Below are 15,979 nucleotides of genomic sequence, written 5' to 3' on the forward strand. Positions count from 1 at the left end.
CGAAGGGGCGTGGGGAAATCATGGAAGGCAAGGCGGGAAAAGGTGGGTGAGTGTCTGATTAATATGACTAAGATGATATACAGACCGAAAAGGGTGGAAATCCCCACCCTGTCTGATAATAAAATAACTTACTTAACTTTAATGAACCTTAATTTCCTCATTCTTTGAAAGAGTGTAATTATATTTACCTTTTGGGTTCTTTTAAACAGTCATGAATTTTATCTAGCAATGATTCACTGGAACTCTAGGAACAAAATGGTTTAGAAAAGCAGATATGGAACCTGATCTGGCTACTGGTGATTTTTATAATTGATTTTTTAAAAAAATTGACCTTGAATTTAGTTTTTCTAGTTTTATTGAAATAACCAGCACATAATAGTGGTATTAAAGAGAGTATAATAGCTTCACTAAGTAAAAGTTGGGGCTGGAGAGTTAGCACAGAAGGTAGGGTGTTTACCTGCACCCATCTGAACTTAACTGGATCCCTGGCACCGTATATGGCCCCTTTGAGCCCCGCCAGGAGCCATCCCTGAGCGTAGAACCAGGAGTAAGCCCTGAGCACAGCACAGCAGGGTGTAGCCCAATAATAAACCAATGAATAAATAAAATAGAAGAAGCTGAGTGAAGGGAGCACATCTGAACTGAGCGCTGAAGATTGTGTAGACAGACGCTATCTGTTCAAAAGAAATTGGCAGTGGAATGACCAGAAGAGTTCATAGAATCTCAGATGTCTTGCTCATGGGATCCACTTGGGTCAAAATCGTTAGTAGCTTATTGTTCCATTCGCTCATAACTACTGAATGAGATACTCACATGCTCCTTTTGTCCCTTTTCCTCAGAAACGCGGGGCACAAGGAGAGAGCCGGCCAAAATCGTTTCATTTTATTTTATTTTAATTGAATCACTATGACATAGACTTACATCGTTGAGTTGATAGACCATTACAAAGTTGTTCATGATTGGGCTGCAGTCAGACAGTGATCCAACCCCGCCTCTAGCAGATTTCTAGACTAGAGTCACTATTCTATTAGATAGCAGTTGATAGTCGTCTATAAAGGGAGTCAATAAATTCAGCAATAAATGTAAGACTATGTAAGAAATTGCGGGCGAGGAAGGAATTGTCTTTTTATTTATTTACTTATTTTGGCTTTTGGGGTGACACTTGGCGATACTCAGGGGTTACTCTTGGCATTGCTGGAGTGGGGGGGAGGGGCGGGCCATAAGGGATGCCAGGAGGGCCTACACGCAAGGCCTACATGCCCTACTCGCTGTACTCCAGCCCCAGGAAGTCTTGAAGCAAGCAGCAAAAGTACAGGGCCGTGCTGAGAATGAGCCCCGTTCGGTTGGCACGCTGACGCGCGCTGCCTGCGTAACTAGGTTAGCTGACGGATGACCCCCCACCGCCACACGCCGCTCAGCTCCTCTGCCCGGATTGGGTAGGCTCGCTTCTTGGCGGAGTTATTTGTGAGACGCGGGGAAGGTCGACGTGCACGCGCACGTGGCACTCTCTGCCGGAGGTCCGGGGACTTTCCCCTGGGCGAAAGGAGTAGGAACTGAGTCCTCAGTTTGTAGCCCAGGCAACAGGCCTTCAGCACGAACCGCCCTGCAAGAAGCGGCCATCTCCCTTTTATAGGGCTGTACAATTATTCCTTTTTAGATTAGGGTGATAAAATTATAGCCTTTTTTTTAACCGTTTCCTATAATTATAAAATCATAATACTTAGTACTGGCGTATCCTAGAGGCATTTGTCTCATAAAGTTTTCACAAATGGCAAACGAGTTGATTTAGGAGCGAAGGACCAGCAGCCGTATGCAAATAATCAGGTCCCGCCCTGCCGCTTACCGGGCCTGCCTCTCCTGGGAGGAGCTAGCGGAGGTGGGCGTGCCCACGCATGCGCGCCGGGAGCCGGAAGTCGGCGGCGGGCGATGGCGAACGGGCGGGTGCTCGCAGCAGTGCTGGGGTTGCGGCTGCTGCTGCTGCTGCTGCTGCTGGTATCCGCGCTGCCCCAGGTCCTGGGTGACAGCGCCAGCCCCGAGCGCCGGGTACACGCAGGTATTAAGCAGGGCTGCGAGAGGGAGGCCGGGACGGCCCCCGGGTCCCGGGCCCCAAGTTCTACTGACCTGCCTGTCTGCCTTTCCCATAGGGGACGCTGTCCGGCTGGGCCCCGGGAGCTCGGGAGCCCGGCGGCCGCCTCTCCAGGAGCAGCGCGAGCGGGCCCGGGCCGGGGCGCTGCCGTGGGGGTCGCTGTACACCGCGGCTGTGGTGGCTTTTGTGCTGTACAAGTGTCTGCAGGTGCGGGCCGGCCCGGGGTGGGGTGGCAGTGCGGGGGGTGTCCCCGGGCCTGGGTCGAGGCCAGGACGGTAGTTTCCCACCCTACCCCCCTACCCCCCTGCGAAATTTCCTGGAGCACCCGGCGGGGGTCACTATGCGAAGGGCACGTGATCAACTGTAAACAAATACTGATCATCACATTTGATCCTTCCAGCCATCCAGCGAAGATGCTTGTCTCTCGGTCAGGGTCCCCCAAAGCAAGTGATTGGTGGGACTGAGATTCGAAACAACGTATCTGTAGACTGGCAGAAAGGTGATTGATGCTGGTGAGATTCCAGCCCTGGGCCCATCGGTGTGTGGCTGTTGGTCAGAGATTCAAGGTGCTAGGGCTACAGGGGGCTCGGATTCTTCTTGGAAAGGAGGGGACCTTGGGATGGGAACTGACACCCTAGATAAAACTGGGGTGGGAAGGGAGGGGAAAACGGTAATGACTCCCCGCGCCCAGCCTGAGTGGGTTTCACTGATGCCAATAAATAAACGGCTGAACCAGTTCACAGAAACAGGAGTCAGGGACCCAGATCCCAAATAAGCCTGACTGCTGAGGATGAGAAACTTGAATATTTTTAACCCCTGTGCTGGGGAACAAAATCAGGAGGGCCTTATGCATGTGGAAGTTTGTACCACTCATATCCTTTCTGGAAACGGAATTTAAAGATGAAATAAAGCTATTTGTTTTGGGGCTACACCCAGTGATGCTCAGAGGTTACTCCTGGCTCTCACTCAGGAATTACTCCTGGTGGTGGTAGGGGAACCAATATGGGCTACAGGGGACCTATCCTGCTTCACCACGTGCAAGGCACCTGCTGTACTATCACTGTGACCCCAAGGGTTGTTATTTTTGAAGTAATTCAAATTTTTGACGTTTTTGTTTTGATTTATACAAAGTGATTTATTATGTTTATATTGCTAAATTATCAAAATAAGCCAAGTTAATATTTCACCAGTTGCTTTTTTCTTCAGTAACTTTAAAATGTGCAGTATAGTATTTGAAACTACAGTCATTGTTGTATATGACATTTTTGTCACATATTAGGAGTTTGTACCTTTTGAGACTCTTACCCAACTCCATCTTCTCTATAAGGTAGGGTGTGACTGTTTTTAAGATTTTGCTTATAAATGAGGTAATTTGGTATTTATCATTATTTCACTTAGCAGAATACCTTCAAGATTCATCACAAGTGGTGCATTTCTCTTTTTTGTCGAATAACATACTGTGCATACATTGTCATTATCCATCCATCACTGGAAATATAAGTTGTTTTAATAACTTCAACTCTTGAAGTTATTAAGCAGTCTAAAACATAACTTAGTTCAACTAGTAGCAGCCTATTGAAGTTCATATTCACAGACTAACAAAGCTTAGCTGTATGGTGAGATGTGACTCTCTACATAATAAGACAACCTATTTCCTTAACCAGTAGCAGAAACAAGAAACTGTTCTGCTTTTTGTTCATATTGTTTTGGGGCCATACCTGCCGCTGCACAAGGGCTGGTTTTAAGTGGGGAGAAGGCAACACTGAGTGATGGTCAGGGATTATTCCTAGCTCTGCCCTTGGGAATCACTCCTGGCAGGGCTTGGGGGACCATTTTGGGCTTCCCGGGCATCAAACCGAGGTTGTGTAAAAGGCAAGTACCCTGCCCACTGTACTATCTCTCCTGATCCTCAAAGACTACTTCTGGCATGATGCTGGAATAGAATAGAGTTCTATTCCACATGGTGCTGGGATAGAATCCAGGCCTCCCACACTCAAACCATGTGCTCTAGCCTTTTGAGTCGTCTCCCCTGCCTGAGAATATCGTGCTTTATCTCCTGAGCAGCTCACTCCTGGAGAATCAGAATTCCCATTTGGGCACTGCTTTATGAGTCCTACATGCTCATGAAAGCAACCACAGAAGACTGTCAAATAATCGCTGAAAGATGTCCAGTGTTACACAGAGATGACATGGAGAAGGGGTACAGGGTGGAGGTGTAAAATCCAGTCTTCAAGTTTTTTAGGTGCTGTTGTGTTGAAAAGACAGGATATAGGAAGACTAATCAGCACCATGGGAAGAAGAGGTGTTTTTAGCTTTATTTGCAGGGTACTTTTAGCTTTGCATAACAGCTACTGGATTTTATTTTTCCTTGTGGTTTCAGGCCACCTGGGCAGTGCTCAGGGCTTACTCCTGGCTCTGTGCTCACAGATCACTCCTGGCAGGGCTCAGGGGACTGTAAGTGGTATCAGGGACCAAACCTTGATTGGGCACGGGCCAACCAGCAAGACAGTCTCCATCAACCAGCTCTTTAGCAAATCAACAAGTTGCTCCTTCCTGGGAGTGCGGGGTGATGTTGCATTAACTGATCATGGTGCAGGGGGATATCAATGTCACTTCAGGTCCAGGGGGAAGAGCTGGACTGGATGTGACTCAGCAATCAGAACCAATTGTCTTTTCTCCCTCCAACTGTCCTCCCCTCTCTGGGGGAGACAGAGGAGCTGGAGAAAATGGTTATTGCAGTGACCCTTTTCCTTCTTCCATAGCAGGGGAAGGATGAGGCTGCCCTGCTCCAGGAGGAGGCAAGCAGGAAGAAGTCATTCCAGTCAGGTGGGTTTTGCAGCCACCTCAGCTCACTTGGTGGGGCTTCAGGGACCTGCAGAAGTTTAAGACTCCTTTGCTGTCTTTTTCTACCTTTTTCCCCAGACCAGGAGCTGATCCGGCTCACACAGCAGCTGGCCCAGACAGAACAGCACCTGAATAATCTGATGGCCCAGTTGGACCCCCTGTTTGATCGGTAAGGAAAGCAGCGATGCGGGTCAGGAATTTGTGCCAGGCAAGAGAGGAGGGGGCAGAGACCCATCCATCTCTGAGTGGACGTTTGTGCAGTGTGACCACGCTGGCCGGAGCCCAGAAGGAGCTGCTGGACTTGAAGCTACAGACCATCCACCGGCTCCTAGGAGAGAGGAAGCCAAGCCAGGGTGCAGAGGTCACAGAAACAGGTACGGGGGGGGGGGGGGGGGGGGGGGGGAGGAGGGGGGTGTGGCGAGGGTGGGGGCAGGAGTCTGGCAGACCATTCCTCCAACTGGACAGTGTCTGATTGCTTCCCGCCTCTCAACAGAGACCAGCCTCCCTTTTCCTGAGGACTTGGAAATAGACAAGGCTGAGGAGACTGGTGGCACTCCTGCCTGGGAAGAGCCCCTAAACTGGAGCCCAGAGATGAGGAACCTCACTGCCCAGTGCCACACGGAACAGGGGCTGAGAAGAAGATGCAACAAGGCTGTTGTGAGGGGCCCCAGCTGTAGCCCCTGCGGGGAAGGTGGGGTCAGAGCAGAAGGTTTAGTAAAACAAAGTCTGTTCTCGTGACTGAACTCTCATATCTGCTTTGCCCCATTGCAGCTGGTCACACAGACCCATACTAGGTGCCTCAGAACCACCGGGCCTTCTGGTTGGTTTTTTTTTTTTGTTTTTGTTTTTTTTGTTTCTTGGGTCACATCTGGCAATGCACAGGGGTTACTCCTGGCTCATGCACTAAGAAATTATTCCTGGCAGTGCTCAGGGGACCATATGGGATGCTGGGAATCGAACTCAGGTCGGTGGCGTGCAAGGCAAATGCCCTTCCCACAGTGCTATTACTCCAGCTCCTCCACCCGGCCTTCTGGAAAAGCTTTCCTTATTAGGACAGAAAGGAGAAGGCTGTCTTGCGCCAACACTGAGGCACAGAACGAGCACGCTCCAGGGCTTTGATTCCTCTGGTGAGGCCTCACGTCAGCCTTCAGGGCACAAAAATCTCTTTTTCTTCACAGAGCTGAGATAGAAAGGCCTTAGTGGGGGGGAAATAAAGCACCAACTTTATTAAATACAATCCAGTGGGGAATAAATCATAAAAACAACAACATAACATAAAAATAGCCCCATTTGCAAAGCTGCAACCTTGAGAACTCTGGTCACACACTCAGCTCTGCTGCAGGGCTGGTGCAGTTGGGTCTGCGTTGGTTCCTCATCCAGAAGAGTTGGCCAGATGTCCCTCAGTGGCTCAGTCCCAGGCAAACACAGAACGACCCTTTCTCAGACTCTGAGGAGGTCTGTTCTTATTATTTTAATACTGAAGTTTCCTTGGCGCTCCTGACCCTGACCTATCCCGAGTAGCCTGGACTCCGGAATTTATTAAACGCCTCTAGTTCCTCTGGCTGCTGTGGAGAGAAGACAGTTCAGACATGGGAATGAGCTTGCTGTTTACACACAGCCACCCAGGGCTGGGCATACGCTGGATAATACAGCCTGCCCTGCAGGCAGCCAACCCAGGTTCAATCCCTAGCATCCCATATGGTACCTGCACCCCCCCCCCCCCGACAGACACACAGCCCGAAAAAAGAAAAGCAGTAGCTAGAGCACAACTCCCAGCTCCCAGGGTGTGACCCCTTTTCCCACCCCTGACCAAAAAAATCTCCCACAGGGTAGGGGTGGACTCGGGCGCAGGACATGAGACAGGCTCAGAAGCAGAGTCCAGCTCTGAGGCCTCCGCACGGCGCTCTTTCCGGGGGGAGCCCGTTTACCTGATGGCTAGAGTCAGGCTGTGGTGCCAGCGCTGCATCTCCTCCCGGTCCGTGGACATGAGCAGCAGCTTCTCGTGGGGAAAAGACAGCTGGGGAGAGAGGACCCCTGAGTGCACGGCTTGGAAAGGTGCACACTCGCACAGAGAGCCTTGCGATATCCGTGGAGCCGGATCAGGGCTGAGGCGGGAATACAGGAGGATGAACCCCAAGCCCCCGTTCTCCAAACAACCAAGACAGCTTAGCTCTCGGGTCTGTGTTGGCCTCTCCTCCCTTACCTGACCCCCACCTCTTACTTACGCTGAGTAAGCCTCCACAGGGCCCCTCTGAGTGGCCAAAGACCCTTTGGAGTTGACACTGGGCCATGGGGTAGAGCGCCCGGCAGGCGAAGGTGCCACTCTGCAGCAGGTGCAACGGGGGGCGAGGTTTGGCCATGAGGAGCACATCAGAGAAGAGGAAAAACATGCGGGGCCGAGGCTCTCCCCGAGGGGGCACCACCAACAGCCAGCCCTGCCGGAGGAACCAACGACCTGTGGGACAGGTGAGCAGTTATCTGGGGGCAGCTCCAGCTTAACAGGAAGCTGCAGAAACCCAGGGGTGCAGGCTCGCGGTGCAGAGGAAACTAGTAAGGAAATGGCAACTGAGGTGTGAAGAGAAATAGTGACCTACCTGCGGTCAGTCCCTTGGCCCGGCGGCCACAGAGCAGAGCCTGGACACGTCGGAGGTGCTGGTCGTTCTTGTGTGTCTGCCCGATGGCATGGACTCTCTGGACTGTCTCACTCATCAGCCTGGCCGCCCCTGGAATATACGCCCGCCCCAATCACTCCCATGTGACTTGGGTAACCCCAGAAAGAGTCTCTTCTGGAGGAGACCAGTCAGGGATCAACTGCAGGACCTCACACAGACAGGCAAAGGATGCGCTCAGCCACTGAGCTACATCCCCGCTACATAAGGTGACAGAAATTCTGTACATGTCAGTGGGTCCGTGGATGACAGGCAGGGCAGATAGGACCAGAGGAGTGAACACAGGAGAGTGGAGGACGGGCAGGAACGTACGCGTGAGCTGTTGGTGGTCAGGGCTGTTGGGACTTGTGTTTTCGGCCAAAGCAACGACAAGATTTTCATACCTGGAACCAAACAGGAGGAAGAGAGCTGGGCCAAAAGCCCCTCTTCCCTGCCATACAGATCACCCCCTGCACGGCCAGTGACATCCTGCTTCAGCTATGGGGCTCTTCCCTCTCATCTGGTCCTCACAATACAGTCCTCTTCCATCCCACACTGAACATGTGGGCCACACACCACAGCGCGGGAGGCCAGAGCCCATGTGCAGGTTAATCCACAGCTCCAGGATGCTGCCTGGCTTGCCTTAACTCCCCTCAGGGGCAGTGCACCTCCCCTTGCAACCAACTCAACAAAGTATCTTAACGCTGTCTCTCCAGATACTGTGGCAACAGTCCAAGGACAACAGACCTCCTGGTTTCAATGTAGAGTTCCACCAGCCCAGCTAAGGGGCCCAGGGGCCCAGGATGTTTACTCTTGCCAAGGGTGTTAGGAGCAATTTGTTCCAGGAGAGAGGCTCGGGGACAGACCTCATGGTGTCCCCAGAACTGAGGGCCAAAGTTAGAGACCCGGGAAGTCTGAGGCTGATGCACTTACTGCTGGAGCCTTTGCAGAGGCAGAGGGAGCAGGTCCTGGAGCTGAAGGCCCCCAAATTCGGGGCGGCCTTCCTGAAGACGCACGAACCTCCGGAAACGTTTGCTTTTCTTGAGTTGTTCCTAGAGTGAGCCGGGAGAGGCAGGCTGCAGGGGGAGAAACTACTCCTCTGTGTTGTATTAATTTGGGAACAATCCCCAGCCCCAGCTGGGGCCTCAGGAGAGCAGCTCATCCTCTACAAAGGGACCCAGAGGGTTTCCGGAACCTTGTGTGACGGAATTTTGGGTCTCCCCAGAAAGAGGAAAGATGTGAGGGGCAGGATGTGAGGGCGTCTTCAGGTTACCTGCAAGGTGGTCTGCGACCTCTCTGCGTTGGCAGCAAACTGGGTGTAGAGCTCTAGGTGGGGGCAGAAGCTCTCCAGGCCGGGACCCCAGTGCCCTTCTTCCAGGTAGGGAAGCAGCTCTCTGCGTAGGGGAGGATAATAAAAGAGCAGCCCAGGCGCCAAGTCCCTCAATTCTCACAGCCTTGCCAGGGAGGAAGTCTTATGGGCCCATCGCACAGATAGCAAACTGAGGCACCAGCCCAAGCTTTAGACCCTAGTTAGTCTTTCAAGTGGGTAGCTCGTACTGCAGAGGCCGGCGTGCTCCCCGCTCCTTCCCGCTCCCCTTCCACTCACAGGCTGGCTTGGTAAATGTGCTCCCAGGGGCCAAACAGGGCCTGGCGCTCAGGAGGTCGCAGGGTGCCCTTGGCTCTCAGTATGGCCACGAAGTACTACGGGAGGAGAAATACTGGCATCCAGTCTGGAGGAAGAGGAGACTGTAGCGCGCAGGTGTAGCCGGAGAGCAGATGTCAGCCCAGTGTGCAGACGGACAGACCGAAGCCTCCCCCCAGGCCCCCGAAACTGGGTCCCCGGGGCCCCACCCCTCGGGAAGGCGGGCCAAGCTCGTACCGTGGCCACCAGCCCCAGCTGCTCCTGGTAGCGCCGCTCGGTCTCCAGCAGCTCCCGGGCCGTGCAGGCACGTTTGCGCTCCCAGCGGGCACGCTGCTCTTGCACCGGGCACCGCGCGCCGGGGGCCGGGCTCGCCATGCCGGGGTCCACGGCTCCACACCGCTGGCCGCAGCCCGCCGCACTTTCAAATCCCAACCGCTGCGGGGGCGGGGCCGCGGCCGGGGACGGAAGGGGAGGGGAGCGCGCCCCCTGGCGTCGGGAGCCTGAGCGCCGCGGGGACCCCGACCGCGTCCGGGCTCCTTCGCCGTGGCCGTACCCCACCGCCAGGGCGGCGCTGTAGGCGCGCAGATCCCGCAGATCCCGCAGGTCAGCGCGAGGAGCGGGAGGCGGAGCCGCAGTCAGGGGTTTGAGTCAGAAGAGCGGGTGCAGACACTGGTCCTCACTGCACCCTCCTGTCGCATTGGAAAGCTGGCAATCGCTGCAGCTCATCAGTTGCACTGGGCTCAAGCCAGGCTCTACGTTCCTGTTGTTTCCGATTATTCGGTGCAAGATATACTCAGGTGTTCAAAATTGGGTGCCAGAGAGGTAATACGGCAGGGAGCGCTCTAGCGTTGCACGCAGGTGTCCCGGGTTTGTCCCTGACACTCCCATAGGCTCCCCAGAGCCCTGCCAGGAGTAAGCTGGGAGCACAGGTGGGTGTGGCCCAACTCCTGCCCTCTCCCCCCCGCACCCCCCCCCCCAATGAAGTCTTTGGCTTCTCTGTCAAAAGTTTATCGATTTTAACTTATTTTCTTGCTTCATACTGATCTAAACTGCGAGTTAATAGCAGCAGAGGCTAAAAACTATTGTGATGGCCCAGAATCACTCTAATTCTAAATAAAGGCAAACGTTTGCATTGCACGACCTAGTCGAAGAGAAACATACCAGGATTTTCTGACCTAAGTCTTTTGAAAAGTTGTCAGTAGCCAAGGGTAAATTGGAAGTGCGCCTTGTTATGCTTTTATGAGAAATCTCACGTGCCTTTTCCTAGCAATTCTACTCTAAGAATGCCTTCTTGGGGCCAAAAGGGATAGCACAGCCAGTAGGCACTTGCCTTTCACATAGACCTGGGTTTGGTCTGTGGCGTAGGCACCACCAGGATTAAGCCCTGAGCAGCACTGGATGTGGCAAAAAATCAAAACGCATTCTTTATGGGTATGTGGACGAAAATATATATATCAAGATGTGTACACAAATCTTTTTAACTTCAAAATGAGTTTATAATAATTTTACAAACATCTTTCATGATTCTACATAGATAACTTGTATCACTCGTCATCCCGTTGCTCACTGATTTGCTCAAATGGGCAGCAGTAACATAGATATATTAGCTAATTCTATCTTATGACACATAAACATCAATTCTTTGATTAATCATTTTATCAGTGTAGTGACCAACTGGACTCTGTCAGCCTGTTGAGAACAGAGATAAACCTAATGTTTGCTGTTAACTTGCCATCATGTTAAGTGTATTCAAAATTATGAATAAACATTTCACTTCTCAATTTTATTTTTGTAACTTTTTGATTGAATCACTGTGAAATAGACCCTTACAAAGATGTTTATAATTGGATTTCAGTCATATAGTATGTGTGGAAGAATCTTAACATAAAACTGTGTTTCTAAAATATATAGTCTTTTAAACAATGTACCTGAAAACAAACAAAACATAAAACATTGAAATCACCCAAATGACCAGAGGCAGAGAAATGGCTAGGAAATTATTTTCCTTCAACAGAAAAAAAATATGGTAATCATTTGAAGAAATCATATGAACACATTAAAAATAATATTTTTAAAGGATTTCAATGTGGGGAAATTCACATTGTATAGGAGGGTGAAATCAGACTACAAAATTCTTACACTATGATCCCATTTGGGTATAATATACATGACTCAAAGGATAGATAATCAAAAGGTAACTGTGGTTTTTTATCTCTGAGTGATGGGATTGAATTGAACTCATTCAACAAATATTTGCTAAGCTCCTAATCTGTGCCAGGCACTGGATCCCTAAGGCTTAAATGGGTGAATGGAAAAATTTAGGGTAATTAAAATTCTCTTACACTTTCCTGCCATTTCTAAGATTTCTGCATTGGATATGTATGCATCATTTTGTAATTAGAAAAATAATACACTAAAACCCCCAAATGGTAGATAGAACCTTAGACTGTTCCTGTCACTATGGACTCCTAGAATTCAGGGTCCCAAGCCAAGAACCCCAATACTATGTCAGAGTTCTCTGACTCTCTGTCATGCTAAGAATTCTGAGAAAGGAGAAATGTTGGACTTAAGGAAGAAACAACTTGAAGGGCCTGATGAAGGAAAAAATGTGGGACAGACTGTGTGGACCTTGGATTCAGGTTCCTAGGAAATTGACGCTGACTGGTGACACCATCTCAAGTGGACCCAGGACAGTGTGCATACAGAACCTGAATGGAAGGGGGCAACAGCACCATAGGAACAGGCATCTCTTTGCATCCTGGGGATGGAACTGAGCATAGCACCCAGGGATACGTTTAAGTACGCACCACTGTCTGCTTGGGAGTGGGTGGAACAGCCTACTGTGAGCTCAGCAGGAGAGAATCATTCAATTCTGAAGAAAAGAGAGGTCAAGCAGGACACTTGGAGACAGCTGATTCCCAGGGGATTAAGTGTCCCACAGAACAGAAATCAGGGTACCATATTCTACTTGGAACACGTGCCAACTCTTCCCCCCCCCCACCCCCCCCCCCACCACCAGTGCCAAAGATCGGAGGAGCTGAGGGAGGAGTCAGAAGGTAACAACATGAATTAGCCTCAACCTCCAACTTCCACTGACTGGAGGCTGGAGAAGCCTGGAGGGTGGGGGTGGGGGCTCTGAGCAACCATCAGCAGCCATTCCACACGTGGTTCTGTGCTAGTTATGGAGATGGACAAAATGTACCAGCATGGACATATCCATGACAGTGATAAACAAAAGAAGACCTCTAAGTCTTTCTGCAGGCTGATCGTCCAGCAAGGCAGACATAGCAACGGAGGCAGATGTCAAAAGGGAAATACTGGCTTTTCTGCAAGCAGGAGTGAAGGGAACTGACTGTCCAGCAGCCCTCCTGGAGTCCTGCTGTAGTTCCTTCTTCTCAGAGAAAGTGACAGATGAACTGAGACCTGAAGAATGAGGAAAACCTGGCTCATCGGGGCTGACAGTGGAGAAAGGGGACAGAGCTAGACAGCATGGTAAAAGACTTGAAAGTAAGTCCCTATGCGGAAAGTACACACAGAGGAAGGTACGCACTCATGCAGTGCATTCGAGGAATTGCTAGAAGTCCACTACAACTAGAGCATAGATTGCAAGAGTAATGGGAGTGGAGAAGTAGAGGTCAAACAACACAGGGTATTTACATTAGTAAGATGGATGATGCAAGTAATGGTCAATTCAAAGCAGTTAAACACAATTTATTGGCTCACGCAACGGAGAGGTCTAGGAGAGATGCACAGTTGACAGTCCAGCAACGCTGTGGTATCCCCATTTCCGCTTTCCACCAACCCACTCTGCCATGGTTTTTTCTTCATTTTAAGATTGTGGAAAGCAAAACCCTAAAGGGCCAGGGACGGGTATAGCTCAGCAGGAGAGCACTAACCTCACCTGTGTGAGGCCCCTGGGCTCCGTCACTGGCACTGAAAAATAAAACAAAACAAACAAACAAACAAAAAAAAAACAAGACCTTTTCCATTGTGGCTCTAAGACAATGTACAAAATACAAAATACAGCAGGCCCAGAGCATCCCCCACTGACTGAACTCACCAGGTTTCTGGCTTAGGCTACCGAGTGGAGTTACAATTACTGAAGGAAGAGGAGGTTTGTGGGAAGGACAAATTCAACAAGGGGCCTGTTGAACTTGACACACTTGTGGCACTATCCCTTAGGCAGGTGGTTATGAGGAGCAAGTCCAACCTGCAAATACATGATTCTGTCAACGACCAGAAACCACAAGAGTGGGTGAAACTGCCCACAGAGTCTGATAGCCGTCTGGGGCAGAAGGCACGTGTGTGTCCAGGACAGATCCATCCTCTCATTCTGTGTTTCCGTTTCAGTTCCAGTATGATTGATGATGTAATGGGTTAAGTGGGTGCTCCCTCCTTCCTCCCACACTGTAGTCACCCAGTTATGGGTCATTTCCTCTTCTTTATGGGGTCTGTCTGCCTCCAAAGATATGTTCATGTCTAACCCAGGGAACCTGTGACTGTCACTTAACTGGACTTACATGGAGAAAGGTTTTTTGCAGATGTGACTATCCTGGTAGGCGATAAATTCAATGACAAGTGTTCCTGGTAAGAGGCACCCAGTAGAGGGCCTGAGGGATAGTACAGAGGGCAGGGCATTTGTCTTGCATGCAATTGACTTGGGAGTCTGACATCCCTGAGCCCACCAGGAGTGATTCCTGAGCACAGTGCCAGGAGTAAGCCCTGAGCACTGCCAGGCGTGGCCCAAAAACAAATCAAAAAAGACACCTGGTGAAGGGACAAGAGAAGTTCTTAGGATGTTGGAGGCAGAGACTGAAGTGATGTGTCCATAAGCTGAGTTGCCTGGAGCCACAGGAAGCAAGAGCACAAAAGGCTTCAGAAGCAGCAATTTCTGCCTACTGACCTCCTGCATCTGAACTTCTAGCATCCAGATAACATCCATGTGTGGCCATTTGTTATTGCAGTCCTAGGAAACTGAGGCAGTTGGAGAGCTGGCCCAGAACTGCAGGTCAGCCTCATGGGACCTAAAGGGCTTTGATATGACTTTGCAGCTAATCCCTGGCTGGGAAGCAGGAGTTGGGGGCTCCCCTCCTAGCTCACCAGTGAAGTGCTTCCTTCTCTACAACCCTTAGAGAGACACAGAATTTTCTTGCACAAAGACTTGACCTTAAACCACCACACAGAGGCCCTGTACCAGGCAGGGGGTGCCCCAGGCAGTCAGTCTTGAGTACACTCTGTTCCACCCTGGGGAGGCTCAGGAAACAAAACTCTGGGAGCTTAAACCTGTTTTAGGGTTTGGCCGACTCCCAGCTGCACAGGCATGATCCAGGGTCAGAGTCTACATTCCCCTCCAGACCACAGTTGCAGGGGGAGAGAGAGAGAGAGAGAGAGAAAGAGAGAGAGAGAGGGAGAGAGAAAGAGAGATAGAGAGAGACAGAGAGGGAGACAGACACACACAGAGAACAATGGGTAATGGTATTTAAAAATTCAGGGGAGAAAGAGAGAAATGGAGAAAGAGTAATGGAGAAAGAGCTGCACCAGATCAGGGCTCTGAGGAGAGAGCCGCAAAGACAGAGAGACACTGGGAAGTATCAAGACGTTGACAAGAGAGCCTAAAAAGGAAAAAGACAGGAAACCTGTGGAACATTTGAACAGAGGCTGCTAAAATAAAGCGAGATCTCCAGGCAGCCGGGACTCCAGTTAGTGTGTTGCTCTTCTGTTCTGTGCTTCCCCTGACCTCTTCCACCTCCAGGAGATCAGTGTTACCAGGCTACTTCCATGTGTTAGAGTTCAGGCAAAGGGCTCACTGACCACTGTCATGGGGACCGGACCAAATGGAGAGAGGGAGGGGGAAAGAGAGAGAGAAAGAGAGAGAAAGTGCCTGCCTTGGGGTGGGAAAGTGAGGGGGTAGGAGGAAAACTGGGGAGATTGGCAGTGGGAAACATACACTGGTGAAGAGATGGATGTTGGAACATTCTATGACTGAAATCCAATTATGAACAACTTTGTAACTGTGTATCTTACTGTGATTCAAATTTTTTTCCTATCCTCCCCCCAACCCACCCCCACCCCCTGCAAATGTTTACAAAAAGGCAAAGAGGCCTGGAGCAATAGTACAGTGGGTGGGGCACTTGCTTTGCATGCAACCAACCCCAGTTAGATCTCCAGCACCACAGATGTTCCCCCAATCTTCACCAGGAGTGATTTCTGATCAGAGAGCCAGGAGTAACACCCTGAGCACCACCAGGTGTGGCCCCCAAACCAAAAAGCAAGAACAGCAACCACGATGGGTCATCTAAAATCACTGCTTGGAGATTGTCTGTTTATCAGTATACACATGTTGGGTGTATAGTATGATAATTGCTCTGACAGGGCAGATCGTCTGGGAGTGGGGTGCACACAAATGTGCTGTCTTGCTATTGGAATGGTTGAGTTTGCATATGCACAGGGAACTGACAATGAGCTCCCTGAACTAGGGAAGCCATCTTGGTCATTTCATTTTTCTCTAGCACAGCAAGTTGATCTGCAGAAAGTGCTCACTGAGGACTGACTCAATCAATGAATGAACCCTGTCCTTATGGAGCTCAAGGCTGCTAGGCTAGATAAAGTGTCATAAATCACCCTAATAAGGGTTAATGGGTGGGCAGAGTTATTAGAGAGGGCTGACAAAGACACTGGAAATCTCTTCCAATGGTGCAGAATTGGTGAGGACTTCCTGGAGGAAGTTGCCTTTGCAGAGTCTAGAATAACAAGGGATTT

The 15,979-nt window shown here is 50.5% G+C and overlaps 2 protein-coding genes across 2 annotated transcripts; one reads left to right on the forward strand and one right to left on the reverse strand.

Moving 5' to 3' along the window:
- The first annotated feature begins 1,926 nt into the window (after positions 1–1,926).
- CCDC107 (coiled-coil domain containing 107) lies at positions 1,927–5,745 on the forward strand. The gene is made up of 6 exons (XM_056117239.1): positions 1,927–2,053; positions 2,145–2,293; positions 4,849–4,912; positions 5,009–5,099; positions 5,192–5,304; positions 5,424–5,745. Exons 1-6 carry the CDS (start codon positions 1,927–1,929, stop codon positions 5,666–5,668), a joined length of 789 nt encoding a protein of 262 aa, XP_055973214.1. The 3' UTR covers positions 5,669–5,745.
- Positions 5,746–6,187: 442 nt separating this feature from the next.
- Positions 6,188–9,743, reverse strand: ARHGEF39 (Rho guanine nucleotide exchange factor 39). Its single transcript, XM_056117346.1, has 9 exons — positions 9,458–9,743; positions 9,185–9,279; positions 8,852–8,972; positions 8,512–8,630; positions 7,912–7,982; positions 7,525–7,653; positions 7,156–7,385; positions 6,859–6,947; positions 6,188–6,495 (listed from the first exon to the last, which is right to left on the reverse strand). The coding sequence occupies exons 1-9, from the start codon at positions 9,593–9,595 to the stop codon at positions 6,480–6,482; spliced, it is 1,008 nt and encodes a 335-aa protein (XP_055973321.1). The 5' UTR covers positions 9,596–9,743; the 3' UTR covers positions 6,188–6,479.
- Positions 9,744–15,979: the final 6,236 nt, after the last annotated feature.

This window comes from Sorex fumeus, unplaced genomic scaffold (genome assembly GCF_029834395.1).
Source record: "Sorex fumeus unplaced genomic scaffold, SorFum_2.1 ptg000034l, whole genome shotgun sequence".
In the NCBI taxonomy this organism is placed as follows: Eukaryota; Metazoa; Chordata; class Mammalia; order Eulipotyphla; family Soricidae; genus Sorex; species Sorex fumeus.

Coding starts and splice junctions, on each gene's coding strand:
- CCDC107 (XM_056117239.1), top strand. CDS start 1,927: ATGGCGAACGGGCGGGTGCTCGCAGCAGTGCTGGGGTTGCGGCTGCTG. Junction 2,294..4,848: donor TGCTGTACAAGTGTCTGCAG/GTGCGGGCCGGC, acceptor CTTCTTCCATAG/CAGGGGAAGGATGAGGCTGC. Junction 5,100..5,191: donor TTGGACCCCCTGTTTGATCG/GTAAGGAAAGCA, acceptor ACGTTTGTGCAG/TGTGACCACGCTGGCCGGAG.
- ARHGEF39 (XM_056117346.1), bottom strand. CDS start 9,595: ATGGCGAGCCCGGCCCCCGGCGCGCGGTGCCCGGTGCAAGAGCAGCGT. Junction 8,631..8,851: donor GGTCGCAGACCACCTTGCAG/GTAACCTGAAGA, acceptor GGCTCACTCTAG/GAACAACTCAAGAAAAGCAA. Junction 6,948..7,155: donor CCTGTGGAGGCTTACTCAGC/GTAAGTAAGAGG, acceptor CTCTCTCCCCAG/CTGTCTTTTCCCCACGAGAA.